We start from the raw sequence: 21,683 nt of genomic DNA, 5'->3' as shown, positions 1-21,683 counted from the left end.
AACCAAGCTCTGGGGGATTGCTTCAAACCATAAAGTGATTTCTTTAAACTGCAGACTTTATTGGCAGTAGTTTTGGATTCGAATCCATGTGGAATACACATGTAGATCTCCTCTTCCAAATCCTCATTTAAGAAGGAATTCTTCATATCGAGTTGATATAGAGGCCAATCTAGATTTGCAGCAATAGATAGGAGGATAAGAACCGTGTTTAGCATGGCTACATGGGCAAAGGTCTCTGATAATTGAGTAAACCTCTTTGCTACTACTCGGGCTTCATATCGTTCAATGTTTCCATTAGCCTTATGTTTGATTGTGAAAATCCACTTGCATCCAACAGTTTGTTTTCCAAGTGGAAGTTCTGTTATCTGCCAAGTGTTGTTCTTTTCAAGAGCATGTATTCATCAAAGGCCGTTGCCCTCCATCGTGGATGTTGAAGAGCTTCGGTGATGCTTGATAGGACCTATTCCTAGTCTAAATTCACAACAAAGACTCGATATGCAGGAGATAATAGATCAAGAGAGAAAAAATTACTTATAGTGTGTTGGGTGCATGATCCGACCCCTTTTCTCAATGCAACTGGTCTATCATCGATATCAGGTGAGTCGGAGCTTGTCGTACCTTGATTGTTTTTAGAGGATCTGGTATTAAGGGAGTGTTCCTGGTTTGTTGATTGTGTGTTTGGTCTTGAGAAGGCTTCATGCGAGAATAAACATGGTCAAAAGGTAGAATTTGGGAATTATCTGGTGGGTTTGTGTGTATTGTATCAATATAAACGGTAGGATGTGTATGAGGTTGGTCACTTGGTATGTGGAAAGGATCCAGATTCTGAGGTTCATTGATCATCTGCTCCCTCTGAACTAAGGAAGGTGGAAAGAAAGGGTCAGACTCATTGAAGGTGACATGCATTGAATTGTAGAATTTCTTTGTGGTCAGTGAACAACATTTGTACCCTTTCTGATTTGGTGAATACCCAAGAAAAATACATTTGATTGAACGTGGATCAAGCTTTCATCTATGCTGAGAATGAATTTGCACAAACGATGAGCAACCAAAAATACGTAAGGGAATGTCGTGTAGTAAGTGTGAGTTAGGATAGATGCTGAGGAGAGATTTAATAGGTGTTTGGAACTTAAGGACTCTAGAAGAAATTCGATTGATGAGGTAAATGGTTGTGAGGACAGACTCACCCCAAAAATGATGAGGGGCTTTATGTGTGAACAATAAAGAACGAGCCACCTCGAGGAGATGGCGATTTTTGCGTTCTGCGATAGTTATTGTTGTGGTGAAAAATTTAGTCGGTGGAGCAATGTGATGATTATATCATGCAACACAAGTGATAATATGATCCACCACTGTATATGATAAAATAAGAGGAAACCAAAAATTTTACCATGCACTCTCAGAGGTATAAAGGTAACGAAAGATTTCAGTTATAGACATGATGATGAAAGTGGTGGTAACGAATTGCAGAGGAGGAGGAGCATGTTGAATATTGAAAAAAAAGTAAGGGAAGGTGTTTGGTTGGAATATTGTGGGTATGCCATGTGTCACTTTGACACCAAAATGAAGCAATTTCAAGTTGTCTGTTGGTTATGACATCTTTGCTTGATGCCAACTTACAGAATGTTGTGCTCGAAGTAGTGCCGAAACTGGATTAAGGGCTGTGATTAGTGGAGTTTGTGAGATACTGTGGCTGAAGTTGGAACATGAAAAATTGATTTTAAAGCCGATAGCTCCAGTGAAACTATTTTGTCATAATAAATCCACAATCAGAATTGCAAATCATCTCGTTCAACATAATCACAAGAAGCATATTGAGATTAACAGAAATTTTAGCAAAGAAAAGTTAGAAAATGGAGTATTTAGTATGCCATGTGTCACTTTTGAACAAAAAGTTGATGGTGTTCTCACAAAAGTTCATTTCAGAAACAGATCAAGGTTTGAAGACTTCACTAGAAAGTTGGACGTGATAGATATACATGCGCGAACTTGAGGAGTGTAGAAAATAGAAAATATTGCAGTAAAATATGAATATCTACTATACATAGAAATGTAGATCTTGTTTGAATACTCTTAATTTTATAAGAACATTTAACTTCCTTAGTTGAGGAAAGTCGGTCATTATGATTAGATGCTTTATATCCTAATCATTGTAAGACTGAAAATAATTATAAGCAATACTCTTTCATGTTCCTTGCTCTACATTTTCTCTCCTCCATCTTTATTGTTCAGTAATAAACACTACCATAAGGGTAAACGTTTATGGATCCAGACTCCATGAAGAGGCTTATAGTTGCAATAAAGAATTACTTGCTGCTATCTTAGATTAGGATCAAGGCAATGACAAAACGATTGCTTACCTAAATTTAATTCCATTGTTTGCTTCAATCTTGTAATCCATCTCCTGCATTCAATTGGATTACCTGTATTCAATATGAAGCACTAAGAATATTCCTCATGCAACACCTACAAAGAAAAGTTGCAAGGGCGGGTTCTCCATTTTCTCAATTGGAAATGTGAAATATATAATTTAAACAACATTAAATGTTCCAACAAGGTTTCCCGTTATTTATAGAAAAACGATCCCAACTAATAAATCAAGCCAATCTACCAAAAAATTGTTCATATCAAAAATCCATGTTTGTGTCCAGTCGAAAACTTCTATTTACTTGGTTAGTTTATCGTGAACGAAAAACATAACCTATATTTACCTAAGAGGAAGGAATTCTATCAAGCATATGCAGTTGTAAAAATAAAATAAATAGCTAGCAAAGCAAATATCAGTTTCCTCTTTAAAATTGTGTAATATACTATAATGAGATTGTCAAGAAGTTAAATACCCGGAAAAGACTTGATGCCCACTCGTCAATGATAGCCTGCAATTGATGCTCGGGATTTTGTTCATTAATTATTTAGAAAATTGTAAAAAAACTAGTAATCTGGCATATTGTCAGAAGCACAGGTTATGAAATGGCCGTAAATTGCTGATGTGCTCTTAATAAAGGAGAAATTGCATACATACCCATAAGAAATACCTATATTGCTGATAAACGCCATGACAAAAATGATCTATTAACTTTTCAACTATTGAGTACATGTACCCCTAAAAACACTTACGTATAAGTGTGTGTATGCTCAATATTTGAAAACTTGGGGATGTGTGCGCTCAGTATTTGAAAACACAAGAAGTTAATAGTTTTTTTTTCATAGTTGCTTTCACCAATATAGGGATTTCACAAGGGTAATATGCAATTTCCAAAATAATGAAATATAGGCTTTCATGATCTAACATATCCACTTTTATAAAGAAACAAATCAAATTAGAATCCTGATACAACCATGAGAATTCTAATAAATTAAACAAATCATAATAATAAAATTTTAAAGTTAAGAAATATATTTTCCAGAACTGTCATTCAAGCATATATCATTGAACACTTCATTGTCGGACAATATTATGTAAAAAATCAAATTCAGTGACTCCGATCATGGTGCAATTCATAATCCTCTAAGCACCAAGGTTTCTCCAGAAACCACTTCTTTGTTTCACTGTTATTTAACATCCACATGCTGAAGAAAATAGCAAATGTATTTATTTTCTTTTAGAGCTTGATATAATGTTTTCAATCATATTAAGGAAAGAGTTTTTAATTTTTAAAAGTTGGTCCATAATTTTATTATGTTTGCTTGCTTGTTGAATTCATGCAACCATTATTTCAATCATGCATATTCATGCAAATTTAATAGTATGAGAGCGCCTTAAATCACATCTACAAATAAGTAATACAATGAGCATGTTCTTTCCTCCAATGTGAACCATGTGAGCCTTTCGTAGATCAAATGTCAGTCTACAGTCTATGTAATTGCGTAATACAATCATGTCATATTTTATATGCATGCATACATGTGTGCGTCCTTTATGGGGCAAGTCACATTGGGCCACAATTTTTTTTTGTCTCCTAATATGCGCTGTAAAGTACAGAATTGACATGCATGTACTGTTGACAAGTTATTGAGATGTAAATTATAAAATCAAGATCTTATATGTTGAGATACCTAAATTAATAAAGAATTAGATCAAAGTACAATCATAATATGATTTTCAAGCGCATTTACATATGCTGGAATATTACAACTCACAAAAAGTGGTTGAATTCAAGATTATGTACTCCAAAAATTTTAATTACATTACAATCATAAAATGTTCAAAGAGAAGGTGACATAGTATGCGTAAAACCGTGGAGAGCATTGCACCCAGAAAAGTCAAAATAAAACAGACAAAAAATGCAGTTTTTTGGGCTTCAACTTCAATTTCTTTGAAAATAAATGAAAATTCTTTTCACTATTACATAGACATATACAAATACTCCGGCTTTCCTTAAAGAAAAAAACACATTTTAACCTGCAAGCTTTTGTTTAAAAAGTTTCCCGTGGTCACCATTGTTTTGGATTGATTAATCCTCTTAGATAGACACTTAGTATTGTAGACTATTACATAGACATATATAAATATTTCGGCTTTCCTTAAAGAAAAAAACACATTTTAACCTGCACGCTTTTGTTTAAAAAGTTTCCCCTGGTCACCATTGTTTTGGACTGATTAATCCTCTTAGATAGACACTTAGTATTGTAGATGAATTCCATTTAGATAATACCTGAAGGTTAGTGTTAAATTTTCCAGCTATCCTTATCAACCCTGAGAGATAACGCAAGATCAGTAAGTCCAAGGAAATTGCAGCTTTAACTCCCGGCCTCTGCACTTTTATGGCAACAACATTCCCACTGGACAGCAGCCTACCTTGGTATACCTTTTTCAATATGAAGAATATCAGATTGAAATAACAGTACCACGAAAACTAATTTGATCTTTGCAATTGTGATATGCAATAAGATAACGTCACGTAAAACCTACTCCCAACTAAATGACATAGAAATGAACTAACCTGTCCAAGTGATGCAGCTGCCACAGGCTCAGGTGAGATTTCCGAGAAAAGCGTATCTATTGGTAGCCCTAATTCTTGCTCTATAGTGTCAAAGGCAATTTTTGTGGAAAATGGTGCAATTTGATCTTGCAAGAGTGAAAGCTCATTCAAATATGAGGGTGGTATCAAATCCTACAAGAACTCAAGAAGCATAAATTTAACAGATAATTTACTGTTAATGACACGAGAAAATCCCCAATTCAATTCAATCTAATAACTCTTAATCTCTCCAGCAAGTGCAGCATTCCAGTGAGTTCCATTCAGCATTCCAGTGAGTTCCATTTAACAATATCAAAACTTACAGCAGCAAATTTCTAGAATTTTCTTTTTGCAATGCTAAAAAATAAGATGGCTAATAGAGGTTTGGCAAACACCCATGGTAAAGTATGTAACAAAATGTTAGGGATTTGGTATTATCTAATCAGTTTGTAAATACAAAATTATAGGATTAGATCACTATGATCGAGATAGAGTTTCCTAGATCTATGGAATTCTACAGCTCGAGAAACATGCATGTTTATGAACACAGCTCAAGAAATTTTGTAAACAATAGAACAGATGTATTCGAAGAAAAACGAAGTTGCACATATCTATCACATCAATCTCAAGTTCATGATGTGCAAACAAGATACTTTCTCTATCACGGAATAGATAATTTGTCTAAAAATCTGCAACAGGAAATAAATTACTATAAATGTATCTCGATATGAGATCATGAAGATGTCACCACTCTTCGAAATCTAATGAAGAAAGACAAAACGTTTGGTTTCTTGACGGGCCTTCCAGAGGAGTTTGATAGAGTACGAGAGCAGATTTTTGGTAGAGGAGTTTCCCTTGAGGCTATTGCTATTGTTCAAATCTAAGAAAATAGACGCGGAGTTGTACTTCAAGACATGACCTCCATTGAGCATTAGCAGCTACTGGACCTAAAAAGGCCAAAGTTCTAACATATACTGCACTTATTGCAAGAAGAAAGGACATATGAAGGATCGATGTTGGAAGCTCCATGGAAAACCTGGAACTGAACAAACAAGTGAGTTAGGCAGTGGACAGAGAAGGGTCAAACCTATTTGGCAAATGCACATGAGAATACTTCAGACCAGCAAGAAGAAAATAGAACACCCCTCCCGACAAACTTGATATTGAATGACTGAAATCATTCTTGGATATGCCAGATAACCACCAGGTAATCGTGCCTTCGTTAAATCAGGTATGCTTCCTTCTGCAAATGCTGTAAACGCCTTAGAGATAGGAAAACCTAGCCCCTTGGATCATATATTTAGGGGCCACCAATCTTGTACTAACTCATCACACCATTTTTGTACATAAAAAACTTGTCCAAGCTCAAAAAGATAATTAAAGCAGATGGAACTCATATCACAGTTGCTGAAATAGGAGACATTCGCGTCAGCCATACTGCAACATTAATAGATGTTCTTCATGTTCCAAAACTGGCCACAAAATTTATTTCTGCTAAAATATGTGTGCTTTTCAGGACAAAGTCACCGGGAAGACGATTGGACATTCTAGGGAAAGGAATTAAAATTCAATACATCAGTTTGTGGAAAACTCCTCCAAGAAATAAAGAATCTGTCTTCTCCATCATCGAACAGGTCATCCGTCCTTTCAAGTTTTAAGTGTCATGTTTGCTTCTATCTTTACAAATGTAGATGCCAGGGAGTTTCATTGTGATATTCAAGAGTTTGATAAACACAAACACGTCTCTTTTCCTCAAGCAATAAAAGATCATTTTCCCTTTCAAATTGATTCACACAGACATTTGGGGTCCGTTTCATGTGATACCACAACAGGTGCAACCTTGGTTTGTCACTTCTGTAGATGACTGTAGAAGGTTTACTTGGGTTTTCCTTTTGAAACAAAAATCGGATATCACCATGATATTTCTCAACTTTCATAACATCATCCAAACGCAATTTGGAGTGAAAATTAAGAAAATTCGAGAAATAGGAATGTTTTAACACATAGAAATAGAATATTTATAAAAAAAAATAAATATAATATTTTACTCCTACAATTAAGGATATATTATTGTGCAGCTACTTTATTAAAAACGTAGTATGTTGTGTAATGTAGGTGTCTTGCACTATAATTATTTATTCAGAAAAGAAGAAACAAGAGATATGACATAATTTATCTTGCTTTTTCCTTCCTGTTAATATGGCATAAGAGCCTTGGCTTTGATAACCTACCAAAATCACTACTTAGTTCATAGCAGTCGTCCTTGTATATTGGCAAAAGAAAAGTTCCACTATTCTTTATATTGCATCAGCGATTATATCCATCACCCGTCCTTATGCTTCTGATGACTCCTATAACTTGGTTCGTCGCACTTCCTTCCTTCTACAGCCGCGAAATACCTCTTGTAGAACCAATGGTTAATCGCAAGTCTCCGGATCTTTGAATTTGCGAGATGACTGGATCCAGCGACAAGAGTTTGATGGACCTCAGGAGAGCCTGGGTGTGAAATCATCTCACTCATACCCTGTAAACCCTAACAACTTCGAAAGCCCCTCTATTCAGCTAACAATTCATAAATGGAATGGTAAAAACTACCTGGAACGGGCTCAATTCATAAAGCTAATTATTGACCGAAAAAGGTTAAGCGGGATATCTCAGCAGGGGAATAACCGAGCCAGCAAAGAACGACACTTCATGGACCAGGAAATCGGATAACTCTGTGGTGACATGTTTAGTCAAATATACAGAACCTACCATGAAAGACATATTTCTGCTTGCTCGCTGCCAAAAATATAAAGGATTCTGATTTGGAAAACTTCTCACAAATTTATGAGTTAAAAACCAAATTGTGGCAGTCTAGACAAGGGGAAAGAAAAGTGTTCGAATGTCATAATGAAATGACTGCATTGTGGAAGGAACTGGATCTGTGTTATGAAGATAAATGGGAGTGCAAATAGACATTGTTGGCCATACAGACTCAAACTTTGCCTGCTCTCAATCGGATAGGAAGTCCATGTCAGGATATATATCATTTGTTGGGGGCAATTTGGTGACATAGACAAGTAAACATCATGTAGTTTCATTGTCTAGTGCGGAAGTTGAACACAGTGCTTGTCATCATGCAACTAAGAAGCTTACCAGGCTGAAAATTCTCACAAATACCCATGACACACTTCTAACGATAACATACCAATTACCAACTATTGAGATTGCAAATAATCTAGTGCAACACAACTGGACAAATCATGTTGAGATTGACAAGAACTATATCAATGATAACTTAGATTTTGGCAGGATAAAGTGTGAGAACCCAAATTTTTGGGCACGTAATTAATTAAATATAAACGTGTATAAGAATTTATTTTCGAGTTATGGTATTATGTAAAAATAATAAATTCAAAAATGTTAAATAACACATGATATTGGAAATTTCAAACCTATAAATACATGAAATTCAAAATACAGTGCAAATCATGTATTAATCTCGAATTAAGGTAGAGATATCCATCTATTTGAAAGAAAATATTGAATACAAGGCGGTTTTTCTCAACAAAGAATCATCTCGAAATTATGGAAGAAGCATCTCAATATTTATGAAAGGAGCATCTCCAAATTATGGAAGAAGCATCTCAATATTTATGAAAGGAGCATCTCCAAATTATGGAAGGATATCAAAATAATATGGTAAGATTATAAACCACCCTCTATAAATAGAAGAAGCTCTCATTCGAAATTTACACCACACTCAAATTTTCAAGTTTTGCTCTCCAAATTTTCGAAATTCCTCTCCAAAATTCTGCTGCAGTAATCAAAATTCTGTCCAATTTCGAAAAATATTTCTCTTGCTCCAGTGCTCGGAATCCGATCTTCACCGTTCAGAATATGCTTTCATATGTTTTGAATAACATATCCAAATTTCAGCCAAATCCAACGGTTAGTTTTTTGTTTATGGCCCTCGCAAGAAAACTGCTCAAATTCTATGCGGGAACAGCATACCTACGGTTGTTTGTCCATGAACAGGTTATAACGACTTTCAAACCCGATCTCCACCGTTTGTAATTTATTTGACATACTTGTGAACGTGTCCAAGTTTGAGCCCGATCCGACGGTGCAGTAAGTCGCAAATAATTCTGCAAGGCGATTAAATTTTATGGTCGAAATGCCACTGCGTTTTGGAAGTGTCATCGCATGATTCTTCTGCTATTTTAGAATTTTTCCAAGCAATCATAAGGTAAGTGGATTTGTTTTAAAATATGTCGTGTATTAATTATTTTGTGTTTGAAAGTTTCGGTGGAGCACCGTTTTTGTTTCTACCCCTTCTTGATATGATTATCATATGTTCTATGTTTTGGCATTGTGAGGATCCAACTGGATATGGGTGGGAATCTCAATATGAGTCATGTTTATGGTCCTTACACGGTGGGATTGTAACCGTATACGGCCTCGCCCTCTTAGAGGAGTAAAAGATCTTTGATTCATCATTTCATCTCACAGTTACAATTTTCAAGACATTGTCTTTTTACGAAGCGTATGCCAGAAAAAGTTAACGCATGTTATCATATTGAATTAAAATATAAGCATCGATAGAAAATAATTATCAAAGACGTTTGGTGTGCATCTGCAAAGCGTATCACTCCAAAAATTAGAGACATGGCATAATGCAAAGAAGGAATTAGGTTTAATAATCATAATGGATTGATTACATATACCTCTCATGAGGCTTGCAATAGTTACAAACTTTGAAATTTACATATACCTCTCCAGAGATTTGTACCAATGTTACATTTACACGCGTTGATTTTAAAAATTAGATATAGCTTCCTTGAGGTATATATCCATCTTACATTTATTCCTTAAATAAAAAGGACAGTTGTACCAGTTAAAACCTTGATGGATACGCACTTTAGCGGGAATGAACACAAGATCGATACAAACTTGGGGGAGGTATATGTAATTGTTGAAGATTTTGTAAATCTTAGATAAGATAATTAGGATATTTATTTAAGTTAAACTTTGAATTTAGAATAGATATATTAGATATGGTAGAGATAAGATCTAGGTTTTTTTATGTATATTGATTCATGTACATTCAATGATAATAAGAATTTTATTCCACCAAACTCACATTGTCTACGTCGATGACATCGTTCTCATAGGGGAGAGTGAACCATAAATGAGTCCCATAAAAATAATCCTTTCAAGGGAATTTGAAATGAAAAATCTAGGAAAACTCAAATATTTTTTGGGTATGGAAGTGGCAAGATCATCTCATGGAATTTCAATCTCGCAACGAAAGTATGTTCTAGATCTACTGAGAGAGACTGGAATGTTGGGTGCAAACCACCAGTTGACACTTCAATGGATCCAAATGTGAAAATAGGTACGAATCAAGATCGAGTACTTGTTGACAAAGGAAGATACCAGCGATTGGTTGGAAAATTGATTTACCTATCACACACTCGACCTAACATAGGATACATTTTAAGTGTTGTCAGTCAGTACATGACTAAACCTACTGAAGAACACATGGAGGCGGTATACCCAGTGTTGCGATACTTGAAGAGAACACTTGGAAAAAGGTTGTTCTTTAGGAAGACTGCAATCAGAAATGTTAGGAGTCTACACTGATGCTGATTTGGCAGGTTGTCCTGTTGATAGAATTTCTACTTCGGGTTACTGTTCATTTGTATGGGGTAACCTCGTAACTTAGAGAGGGGAGAAACAACCAGTTGTGGACAGAAGCAGTGCAGAAGCAGAATTCAGAGCTTGGTCCAATGGGATTTGTGAATGCATGTGGCTTAAAACGCTACTCAATGAATTAAAGATAGGAAATAGTCATCCGATAGAGATGATGTGTGACAACCAAGCGGCCTTAAATATTGACAAGAATCCAGTTCATCATGATCGAACCAAGCATATGGAAATCGACAGACACTTCATAAGTGAAAAGATTGAGAAGAAAATAGTTGATCTCCACTGTGTTCCCTCACACATGCAGCTGGCAGATATTTTGACAAAGGTACTCCATCGATCGCACTTTGAAGAATTAAAGACCAAGCATGGCATAACAAACATATACCGCCAGGCTTGAGGGGGAGTGTTTAAGATTTTTTATATCTTAGATAAGATAATTAGGATATTTATTTAAGTTAAACTTTAAATTTTGAATAGATATATTAGATATGGTAGAGATAAGGATCTAGGTTTTCTTTATATATATTGATTCATGTACATTCAATGATAATAAGAATTTTATTCCACCAAACTCCAGTAATTATTAAATTAAGCTGGGTTCTTTTGAAATTATAAACCTAGGTGGAGGTGTATGTAATCAACCCATCATAAAGCTTTTTTAAAAGTTAACACACAGAATCCATTTTCATTCATACTCATTTTTGTTTGTTCTTTAAAAAAACGAAGAATTCCCCTTCAATAAATTAAAAAAACATGTCAATATTTGAATATCATAATAATATTTAAATTGGATAAAATAACAAGTAACTTACTGGCCGAGATGAAATAGCCTGAGCAATTTTAACATATGCCTGCACACAAGGAAAAAAATAGAATGTTACTTCAATAAGATATAGCTTTCAGATGTAACATCTTGCTGTGAATTGGAAAAGTATGCATTATTAAAGTCACAACATGACAACTGACTATGTCTGATTATGATCCAACCATAAACATAATAAGGTACCAGTTGTGGAAGTGAACTGTTTGCGAAAATTCAAAATAAATAAGGGCTGCTATCATTTCATAGTTTCTGACAATAAGAAACTTAACGACACTTGTTAAATTTAAATAAGACGGAAGATCGAGAAAAGAAACACACATGTAATATAGGTGTATGGTGTTTACCATAACATCAAATGCCAAAACTCTTGCTTATTTTAAATTCAATTACCACACATTCATACAGGTGAAAAATATCTAACATATGAATATGGTAAAAAGTTTTCCAATTAAATTACAATAAAATCAGACATAGTATTAGTATTTTAAATCTAATTCCAACATGTGAGCTTCCATTTTATCGGACACCGATCAACATCAAATTTCGAAACAAAAAAGTAACCATTTGTCATATTTCCTCTTCTCTAGTTCTAAAAGAAGTCTTGTATGTGGTAATTTTGTGGAGTTATATGGAGCCAGCCAGTGTGAGCCCTAGAGAGAGAATTTTTTAAAAAATGCTCTCTCCTCTTTTCCGCTCCAGCGCTTCTTTCTTGTTTCCCTCTATGCTTCTCGGTTGCTGAGGAAACGCGTCGCTGCCTTCTACAGTTACCGGCGCCGGCCTTCATCGCCGGCGGCGAAATCGGGTTTCACTTTCTTTTGATTTCTTCTTCCGTTTTTCTATCCCTTTTCTTTCGGTTCTCTTCGGAATAATCTCTCGTGCGGGAATCTTTCTCTTTCGAAGGATTTCTGTGCTTCCAGTATTCAGTTTCCTTCTTACACAAAAAACGGGTGGTTATTTTCACTTTCCAGTAGGCACCTTTGGTTTTCGTCGGCAAAAATATGAACAACGGGTTAAACGCAAGAGCGCCAGCTGTTTTAAGGAAAAACACAACGGACGGAGTCTTCATTGAACATAAGATTTTCAACCTGAGATCGGGTAATGGGGGCTTGTCTATTTGGTGGTCTGAAAAAACGAGGAACGCAACATATTTTCTGGATTTGGACCGAGAAGCAGCTAGCTGGCTATGTCTAAGGTTCAAGGATTTCATCTTTAATCCTGTCTCGGGCAAGGATTTCCATCGGTTTAGGGGCAGGAATGCGGTGTTTACTATTCAAAGATTTTCAAACAAGCGTGGCAGATTCTTAGAGATTACTAAGTTCAGTTTCAGAGGTCGAAAACAGATCACGATCGTTCCTAGCGGCTATAAAGCAGGGGGCTGGAATAAAATCCTGAATACAGTGATAAGGTTGCTATCGGGGTTGTCTGACAGGAATGTGCTTCAACCTACCTTAAGATACGGTCCAGCTAACACAAGATGGAATACAGCAATCCCAGTTAACGGTAAAAAAGTGGAGGAGGGTAACCGAGGACTGCTGAAAGTGAAGGAAGACAATGACAGACCGTTGATGGTTAGGAAGTGGAATGAAGCACTAATTGTTACTAGGGGAAGAGTGAACAGCTCGTGGGATCAGATAAAAAATGGACTAGCCAAATACACAAACAAAGTGGTTGAACTATTTCCATTCCAAGCTAACAAAGCGGTTTGGTGGCCCTCCGACCATTGCGAGTATGCATATTATCTTAAGCTGAAGAAAGGATTCTTTGACAATGGGGTGTCTTTGAACTTCGAGGCTTGGAAACCGGATATCAATACCGCGGATACGGTGGAAAAATGTTGCAATAGTTGGGTTAGGATCTTTGGACTACCGTGGAATCTATGGTCGAAAGAAACCTTCAAAACAATAGGGGATCAATGTGGGGGGTTGATCGACATACATGCGGACACACTACTACTTTCAGACTTAGGGGCAGCAAAGATTAAGGTGAAAGGCACGGAAGGAGGGTTTGTTTGCAATAAGATGAAAATTCAGCTGGAAGGGCAGGCCCTTGACATTCGGATTCAGGTAGATACCTTTGATCTAACAGCCTACGAGAAGTACGGTAGGCAAACATACGCTCAGGTGGTGATTAATGGTAAAAGGACCGTGGCGGGGTGGGGTAACTCAAATTTGACCCGAAAACAATTCGAAAATGAAGATCAAGACAGCGGCCATAACGATGGGATGAATCATTCAGTGGTTAAGTTGCAGCCAGCTACAACCACAAATGAAGGGAGGTCAAGAGGTGGGTCTGGCAATAAAGGGTTAAGGTTGGAAGTTGGGCAGGGGAGTTGTCAGTTCGATACAAATCAGAAAGGGCCAGCTGATAAGAGTGCGTCGTCAACACCTATTCCGGGGGATAAGGCAATCAAAATTCTGAAGAAGATCAGGCCAAAGGAACTCTCGAGTTTTAGCAGCTCACCGGTCCAATCCATGAATAACGAAGGAGCCGAGGAGCAAATTAGGAGGGCCAATACCGTGAGTGTCAACGTACAGATGCCTTCATATGGGAAAGTTTACACTCGAAGATTGAATGTAGGCACTTCGGCAGTTAAGCATGCCATTGTCAAATGCGCACAGACAAGTTCAGATTTATTGAAGCTTGAGGAAAATAGCAGGCTGCGAGAGTTTGATATGAGAGATGAAGAAGATTGCTTGTTCAACGATTCACAAGATGACTTGTTCGAGGAAGAGTCCGAATTAGAAGACACGGGCAGCTTTGTTTCTGAGAAATCTAATGCATCGGTTAAAACAGTAGGAGTGCTGGGGGATATCCACGAGCTATTTTCATCAGAATATGAGCCGCCTCCAATCCCCGACCCACTTCCACAGGAAGATGCGACACCTTCAGCGGGACAGGTATTTTCCGGATTCCAATCTTCGTTTCTTAACCATTCCTTCAAACTTCACGCCTTGTTTCCATCTTCTTTCTCTGTCCTCGGGTTGTCTAGTGGTTATTTAGGTGGTGGGGGTCTGAGGGTAGATGAAAAGTCGAGTACCGAGGACGTTGTTCTTACAGGGGCTGCTAAAGCCGACAAAATGGATACTACATTCGAGGTTCAAGGAGGGCATCCAGAATCTAAGTGTTGGGGAGGATTTAAGAAATCTACTGGTCTTTTGAATAGAGAATTGCAAAGATTGAGTTTTGGGGTTAATTACGAGAGAGGTTCGACGTCGAAGGGTTCTTCAAAGTTAATATGAAGATTTGCTCTTGGAACATTAGGGGAGGGGGAGCAGCACGGAAGAGAGAATTGATTCGAAAAGTCATTCGGAAGGAAAAACCAGATATCGTTGTAATTCTAGAAACAAAGCAACAACTGATAGAAAGAAGATTTGTCGCAAGCATGTGGAAATCTAGATTCGTGGATTGGGCCTGTTTACCGTCAAATGGGAGATCTGGAGGTATTTTGGTGCTGTGGGATCCTAGAGTAGTTAGGGTCAGCGACAATTTGATAGGGGAGTTCTCGGTGTCAATTGAGATAGAGGGGAGTGATCAGATAAGATGGTGGTTCTCAGCCATTTATGGACCGGTTCATTCAAGACAGAGAGAATTATTTTGGGATGAGATAGCGGGGTTGCATTCTATTTGCAGAGATAAGTGGTGTTTGGGAGGTGATTTCAACGTCGTAAGGAACACGGGAGAAAAGCTGAACAGTCTTTCAAATACTACGAGTATGTCCTGTTTTGATAAGCTGATAGGGGAATTGCGTTTACACGATCCACCTTTGCTGAACGCGAGGTTCACATGGTCGAATTTCAGGGCTCAACCTATATGCTGCCGACTTGATAGATATCTACTTTCGAGGGGTTGGATGGAGATTTTTCCAAACTACAGACAAACGGTCTTACCAAGAATCACTTCGGATCACTGCCCCATCGTGCTTGATACAGTGAAATTAAGGTGGGGTCCTGCTCCATTCAGATTTGAAAACACTTGGCTGTCCCATCATAAGCTCAAAGAATTGGTCAAGTCTTGTTGGAATACTGGGGTTTCACGGGGTTGGGAAGGATACAAGTTCATGACGAAACTCAAGGGGTTGAAGGCCGAGGTTTCTAAATGGAATAAGGAGGTCTTCGGAGATGTGGGAGTTAGATACACGGAGGTGGTTAATCGAATTTATCAGTTGGATGGTTTGGAGGCCGAGGGGTCGTGGTCAGAAAGTCTTCACGAGGAAAGAAATGAAATGAGGACGGAACTTGAATTGTTGTCGTTTAGAAAATTTCAAATGGATAGTCAAAAAGCAAAAGTGAAATGGCTAAGGGAAGGTGACCAAAATTCAAGATTCTTCCATGCTCTACTCAACAATCGTAGAAACAGATCAATAATAGAAAAGGTGGAGTTGGAAGATGGGTCTGTGATTACGGATGAGAAACAGATCGAGGAAAACATTGTTAGCTTTTTCAAAAATCTTTACCGGGAATCTGACGGGGGTGGTGGGGGTTTCGATGGATTGGAATGGTGTCCTTTAGACGCGAATGAAGCAGAGGAGCTGGAGATTGCTTTTTCTGAAAATGAGATTAAGAGGGCTGTTTTTGATTGTGATGGGAACAAAGCACCAGGGCCGGATGGTTTTACAATGGCCTTCTTTCAGATGAATTGGGATACGGTAAAGGCAGATTTAGTTAAGGTGTTTGCTGAATTTTTTAATGGTGGCATTGTTAATGCGATTACTAATGAAACCTATATCTGCCTTATCCCAAAGAAACAAGATGCAACCAAAGTTAAAGATTTTCGCCCAATCAGTCTGACAACGAGTCTTTATAAGATTTTGGCAAAGGTTTTAGCATACAGATTGAAGAATGTTTTGGGAAAGACTATTTCAGAGAGTCAATGCGCTTTTATTAAGGGAAGACAAATTTTGGATTGTTGTCTGATAGCGAATGAGATGGTTGAGGAACATCGCAGGAAAAAAAAGAAGGGTTGGGTTTTAAAGTTGATTTGGAAAAAGCCTACGACAACGTAGATTGGAGATTTCTTGATTATGTGATGCAAATGAAAGGCTTTGGGACAAGATGGAGGTCGTGGATTAAAGGTTGTGTCTCGAATGTTTCTTTTTCGATTTTCATCAACAGTAGACCGCGGGGAAAATTCCAGGGGAAGAGAGGCATTCGACAAGGGGATCCGCTAACCCCTTTTCTCTTTAATCTTATGATTGATTGTTTGGGTCGGTTGGTTGATAGGGCAAAAACAGTGAACGAGGTCAGAGGATGGGTGGTGGGGAAGGAAAAATCGAAATATCTCATATACAATTCGCAGACGACACGTTTTTTGTCCAGTCGGATAGGCATCTTATGGCACTATTGGAGATTCTTAACAACTTCTCTCTTAAATCAGGACTGAAAATCAATTTGGAAAAAAGTGTTGTCTTGGGATTAAATGTTTTGGAAGGGGAAATCGTTGATATGGCTCGAGTAATTGGGTGCAAAAGAGATGATTGGCCGATCAAGTACCTTGGAGCACCTTTGGAAGGTGACCCCAAGTCTGCTGAATTTTGGGAGCCCGTATTATCGAAAATGGCTAAGAAACTAGCAAGTTGGAAGAAGTCCTTTCTTTCGAGAGGTGGTCGTCTCACTTTGATTAAGGCAGTCTTAGGCGCGATGCCAACTTACTATATGTCACTTTTCAAAGTGCCAAGTGGGGTGGCCAAAAAGATGGAAAAATTTATGAGGGATTTCCTTTGGGACGGAGCGGATGGGGAGACACATTGCCATGTAGTTGGGTAGAAACAAGTTTGTAAGCCAAAGGACAGGGGAGGACTGGGGTTGGGGAATATATGCTTGACGAACAAAGCACTTCTCGGAAAGTGGTGGTGGAGATGTTCGGTGGAAAAAGATTCTTTGTGGAAGACAGTTATCAGGAGTATCTATGGTCTACAGGATAACGGTTGGGATGTGGGTTTGGCGAGGAACTCGACCTTCAAAAGCCCCTGGAAGTTTATCTCTCGATCGTACTCGGCTTTTCAGTTTTTGATTAGGGCGGTTTTAAAGGGGGGGAACTTGATACGCTTCTGGGAAGATATCTGGGGGGGAGGTGTTTTGTCTTTCAAATATCGTTTTCCATCTCTGTTTCGAATCTCTTCAACCGTTAACAAACCAATCACTAGCTTTTTAGAGGTAAATGATATGGGAGTTAACAATAATATTTTTCAGTGGGATGTGCGTTTCAGGAGAGCCTTAAATGAGGTAGAAGTAGAGAAACTAGGGGACCTTCTAGGGTTTTTAGACACGGTTAGGTTGGAGAGGGGTACGACTGATTTTAGAGTGTGGTTGGGGGATCCTTCGGGGTTTTTTTCTGTTCGGTCTTTCTATGCATCTTTTTTTCCGGTTACAGCTATCCCTTCATTCCCATACCACGATACTATCTGGAAAATACGGATCCCGTACAAGGTCCAAGTCTTCTCGCGGATAGTGGCGTTGGGAAAACTACCAACTAGCGACATTTTGCAGAAAAGGTGGCCCAATTGTGCTTTGAGACCACAATGGTGTAACCTATGCCGTAGTAATGAAGAAAACCAAGACCATCTTCTATTGCACTGTTCTTTTTCACGAGCTATTTGGACAAGAGTTTCGCAAGAGCTTCGGTTCGATTGGGCTTTTCCAAGAAAGGCTCGGGAGTTATTCATCATGGACACGACTATGGCAGATGGCAGAAGGAATAACACATTCTGGGTCTTGACGGTGCACTGCATTTTTTGGTCTCTGTGGTTGGAAAGAAATGGTAGATTGTTTCAGGATTCGGCAGAGTCTCTCGACGAAGTATGGGCAAAGATCAGCTTCAGGGTCGCGACATGGACAATGATGTTACCGGAATTTAAGCATTTAATTATTGCGGATGTGATTAGGGATTGGAATTATGTTTGTTGTTGACTTAAGATCTCTATTTTTATTTATTTCTTTGTACTCGAGTTCTTAGGATTACTATCCTTTGTAATCCACTATATTATTCTAATGAAAAGTAGTTTCGTATCAAAAAAAAAAAAAAAGAAGTCTTGTATGTCCCCTCACTGTCTTACAATCTGTTGTCTGTTATTAAACTTACCGGAGGTTATAAGCATGATGGTGTCTATATCTCTTACATACCAAATCCGATTTTGATTGGCAACACCGGACGATTTGCTTCCGCAGTATTATTGTTTTTGATTCTCAGAATATTTTATTATGGCATTACAGCATAGGGCATCATAATTTAATTATTCGAAGAACAAGTTTCCACAACAAAATTCCTACTATATTTCAGTGCAAGTTTTGCGAATTTCCAAGTATCGTCGATCCATTTTTAATTTTAACCCCTATCAAAAGTCACAACTATTTACTCTAATTCATAGTGAGGTTTGAGGTCCCGTAAGCATAACAATTGTCACTGAAAATGGTTTATTGATGATCATGCTTGTCTTACCCAAGTTTTTTTTTAAAACGATAGATCTGATGTTGCCATAATTTTTTAAAAAAATTATCAAATGGTTAAAAATCAATTTCAATTGCAAATCAAGAATTTTCAGAGTGATAATAGAAAAGAATATTTAATACTATGGCAGGGAATTTTTTTCTAACAAAGGAATTATTCATCGAAGTTCATGCACAAATACTCATCAGCAAAATGGGGTGGGTGAACGAAAAACAAGTATCTCAATAAAATTGTCAGAGCTTTATTATTCGCAACTAAAGTTCTTAACTATCTTTGGGGGGATACACTTTTAACCACTGTTCTAAAGAGCATGAAAAAGTGTGGCTTAAGTGCGATTAAGCACGGAACGTCAGGAAAAAGCTTCACTTTAAACAAAACATGAAAAATAGTCAACCAAAAACCATATTAAGTTAAACGTATAAAAAACGTGCCAAAAAAAACAATTTTTTAGGTTAGATTATTATAATTTTTAATAAATTATATAGCTATAAAATTTTATTTTAAATAATGAATATTTAATTATATAACATTTTTAAACTAAAAAACCCTAAAGGATTTGATGATCATGATCCATCACGTTCTAATTGGGCAAATTGCATCATGAACCCCCGCCCACAATTTAAAAAAAAAACCAAAATCCTCATGTGAAAAATTCATTGCATTTTAATCTTTGTGTTTTTAAAAATCAGGTATAAAATCCCATACAAATGGGGTAAATGTGATTGAGTTTTAAAAAATGGAAGATATATTAGCCTTTTAATGTTATTTTTATTGGATTCTCGTGCACAAAAATGGATCTTTGTACGATAGCTTAACAGCCAAAAAGGTTTTAAATGCTTTGACCCCTCTGGAAAAAATATTTTGGGTCTATGGATGTCACCTTCTTGGAGGTTACATCCTATTACACCAACTCCCATCTTCGAGGGATCTTCCATATCTAACACAACAAAGTCCACTGGGAAAATAAACTTGTCAACCTTCACTAAAACATCCTCTACTACTCCCCTAAGGTGGCACTATCATAAAGATGAGAATACTTCTCATAGTTCTGAATTTACAATTGAAGTTGATATTCGTCAAAGCGATGATCTTCCCGCACAAACAGGAGAAAATCGTATCACGACAGGAAGTAGGAAACAAACAAAAATGAAAAAGGTTCAAAGATCTTATTTATTCAGAGTAGCATCTCACAAAAAATACGAGAAGCCACTTCCCAAAGCATGACCAAGCATCACTCAAAGTTTGGATGAAGAAGTTTGTAATGATTTATGCGCAACAGTTGGAATACTTCAGGTTAATTGAATTGAATACGACACTCAATGATGATGATGATCAACAACATGAGAAATTGAGATGCAAGTGCAGTAAAGTAATAGAGACTCAAAGATTTATGTGGTTCGGTTCCTAACGACCTACTTTCACGGGAGACAAATCTTTATTGATCAAGATCGGATTCTGATAAAAAAGCAATAAAAACATTCAACACACTCTTGTTTCTATCTTTCTCTAGAAACACTCTTGATTGAATCTCTCTCTATTGCTTTGTGTTTGTAACATGATCTCTGCAAAAAAACTTCCCTTGATTCTTTTGAAGCTCTCTCTCTGTGTTTCTTCATTGACTTTCACTTGCTTGTTTTCAAATCTCAGTGAGAGTCAATAAGTACCAGCTTACATCTGTCTGCGCTTCAGTAACTGTCAAGTTAGTTTCCTTGACACGAGTCAAAATCAAATCGATCATGTATGACATGCTTGAGACTGTGTTCACATTTCTCCACCTTGTCATGTATTCATACACTTAGACTTGTCTCAACTAGCTCCTCTACACGGGGTTATTCATCTTTTGTTAGATTGATATCATCCAGACAGCAACTAAACTTGCTACCTGGAATTACCTTAGTTCACGTATCTGTTGGGTTCTGACGAGTGCTTATCTTCATTACTTGAACAGCTCCACTTTCAATGACTTCTCGGACAAAGTGTAGGTTAACATCAATGTGCGGTATCTTTTCTTGTGAAGAACCATTTGGAACCAACAACCTCGTGACCATGTGGTTTGGGTACAAGTTCCCATGTTTGGTTCTTTTCCAGTGAGTTTAGTTCATCTTTCACGACCAAAAGCCATTGTTCCCTGTCCACAGAGTCCATAGCTTTTCTAACTGTAGTTGGCTAATCATAACTAATGGCAGATGCTACTGTTAAAGCATAGGATATCATATTAGCATAGCCATGTCTGTCTGGGGGTTTAAATGTTCTTCTTTGCCTATCCCTGACCAATTGATGATCCTGTTTCATCCATTCACCTTGTGGATCCTCTTCAATGTGGTCAGGAATTTGAGCATAAGCCTGATGGTCCAGTGTAGAGCTTATTGGAAGCTCCACCTCAATGGGTAGGTGTATTCCCTAGAGCAGTTTGGTTTTTCCTAGCGGCAGCAGCAGTGTGAACCAAGCTTTGAATTTGTCTAATGTTTCATTCTTGTGTTTCAGAGTGTAAACCCAAACTCTCCTTGAGAAGTCGTCTATAATAGACATAAAGCATCTGTTTCCACCATTTGAAGATACTTTAGCTGGTCCCCAAAGGTCAGAGAGCACATAATCTTGAGGGGCCTTGGTTTGGTGAATTGACCTTGGAAACTGTTGGAGATTATTGGAAATATGTTCCATCATATTTTTTCCTTAAATAGATATAGAATAGGAAAATATATACAGTATAATCAAAAAAATGGGGTAGGATTTGATTTGATCAATCCGGGATTTTCATGATT

At 37.4% G+C, this 21,683-nt stretch overlaps 1 protein-coding gene across 1 annotated transcript in view; it reads right to left on the bottom strand.

Annotated features, from left to right (window-relative positions):
- Nucleotides 1-21,683, bottom strand: part of LOC142532834 (putative aarF domain-containing protein kinase At1g71810, chloroplastic) — a 43,939-nt gene that overhangs the window by 17,443 nt on the left and 4,813 nt on the right. Inside the window, exons 3-7 of the mRNA XM_075639340.1 lie at nucleotides 11,468-11,506; nucleotides 4,944-5,114; nucleotides 4,656-4,808; nucleotides 2,841-2,876; nucleotides 2,361-2,404 (exon numbers count right to left, since the gene is read on the bottom strand). Of these exons, the coding sequence (XP_075495455.1) occupies nucleotides 2,361-2,404; nucleotides 2,841-2,876; nucleotides 4,656-4,808; nucleotides 4,944-5,114; nucleotides 11,468-11,506 (443 nt within the window). The remainder of the gene's footprint in view (nucleotides 1-2,360; nucleotides 2,405-2,840; nucleotides 2,877-4,655; nucleotides 4,809-4,943; nucleotides 5,115-11,467; nucleotides 11,507-21,683) is intronic.

This window comes from Primulina tabacum, chromosome 18 (genome assembly GCF_025594145.1).
Source record: "Primulina tabacum isolate GXHZ01 chromosome 18, ASM2559414v2, whole genome shotgun sequence".
Classification (NCBI taxonomy): domain Eukaryota; kingdom Viridiplantae; phylum Streptophyta; class Magnoliopsida; order Lamiales; family Gesneriaceae; genus Primulina; species Primulina tabacum.
The sequence above is the reverse complement of the archived record's forward strand: the minus strand, read 5'-3'. Positions and strand labels throughout refer to the sequence as shown.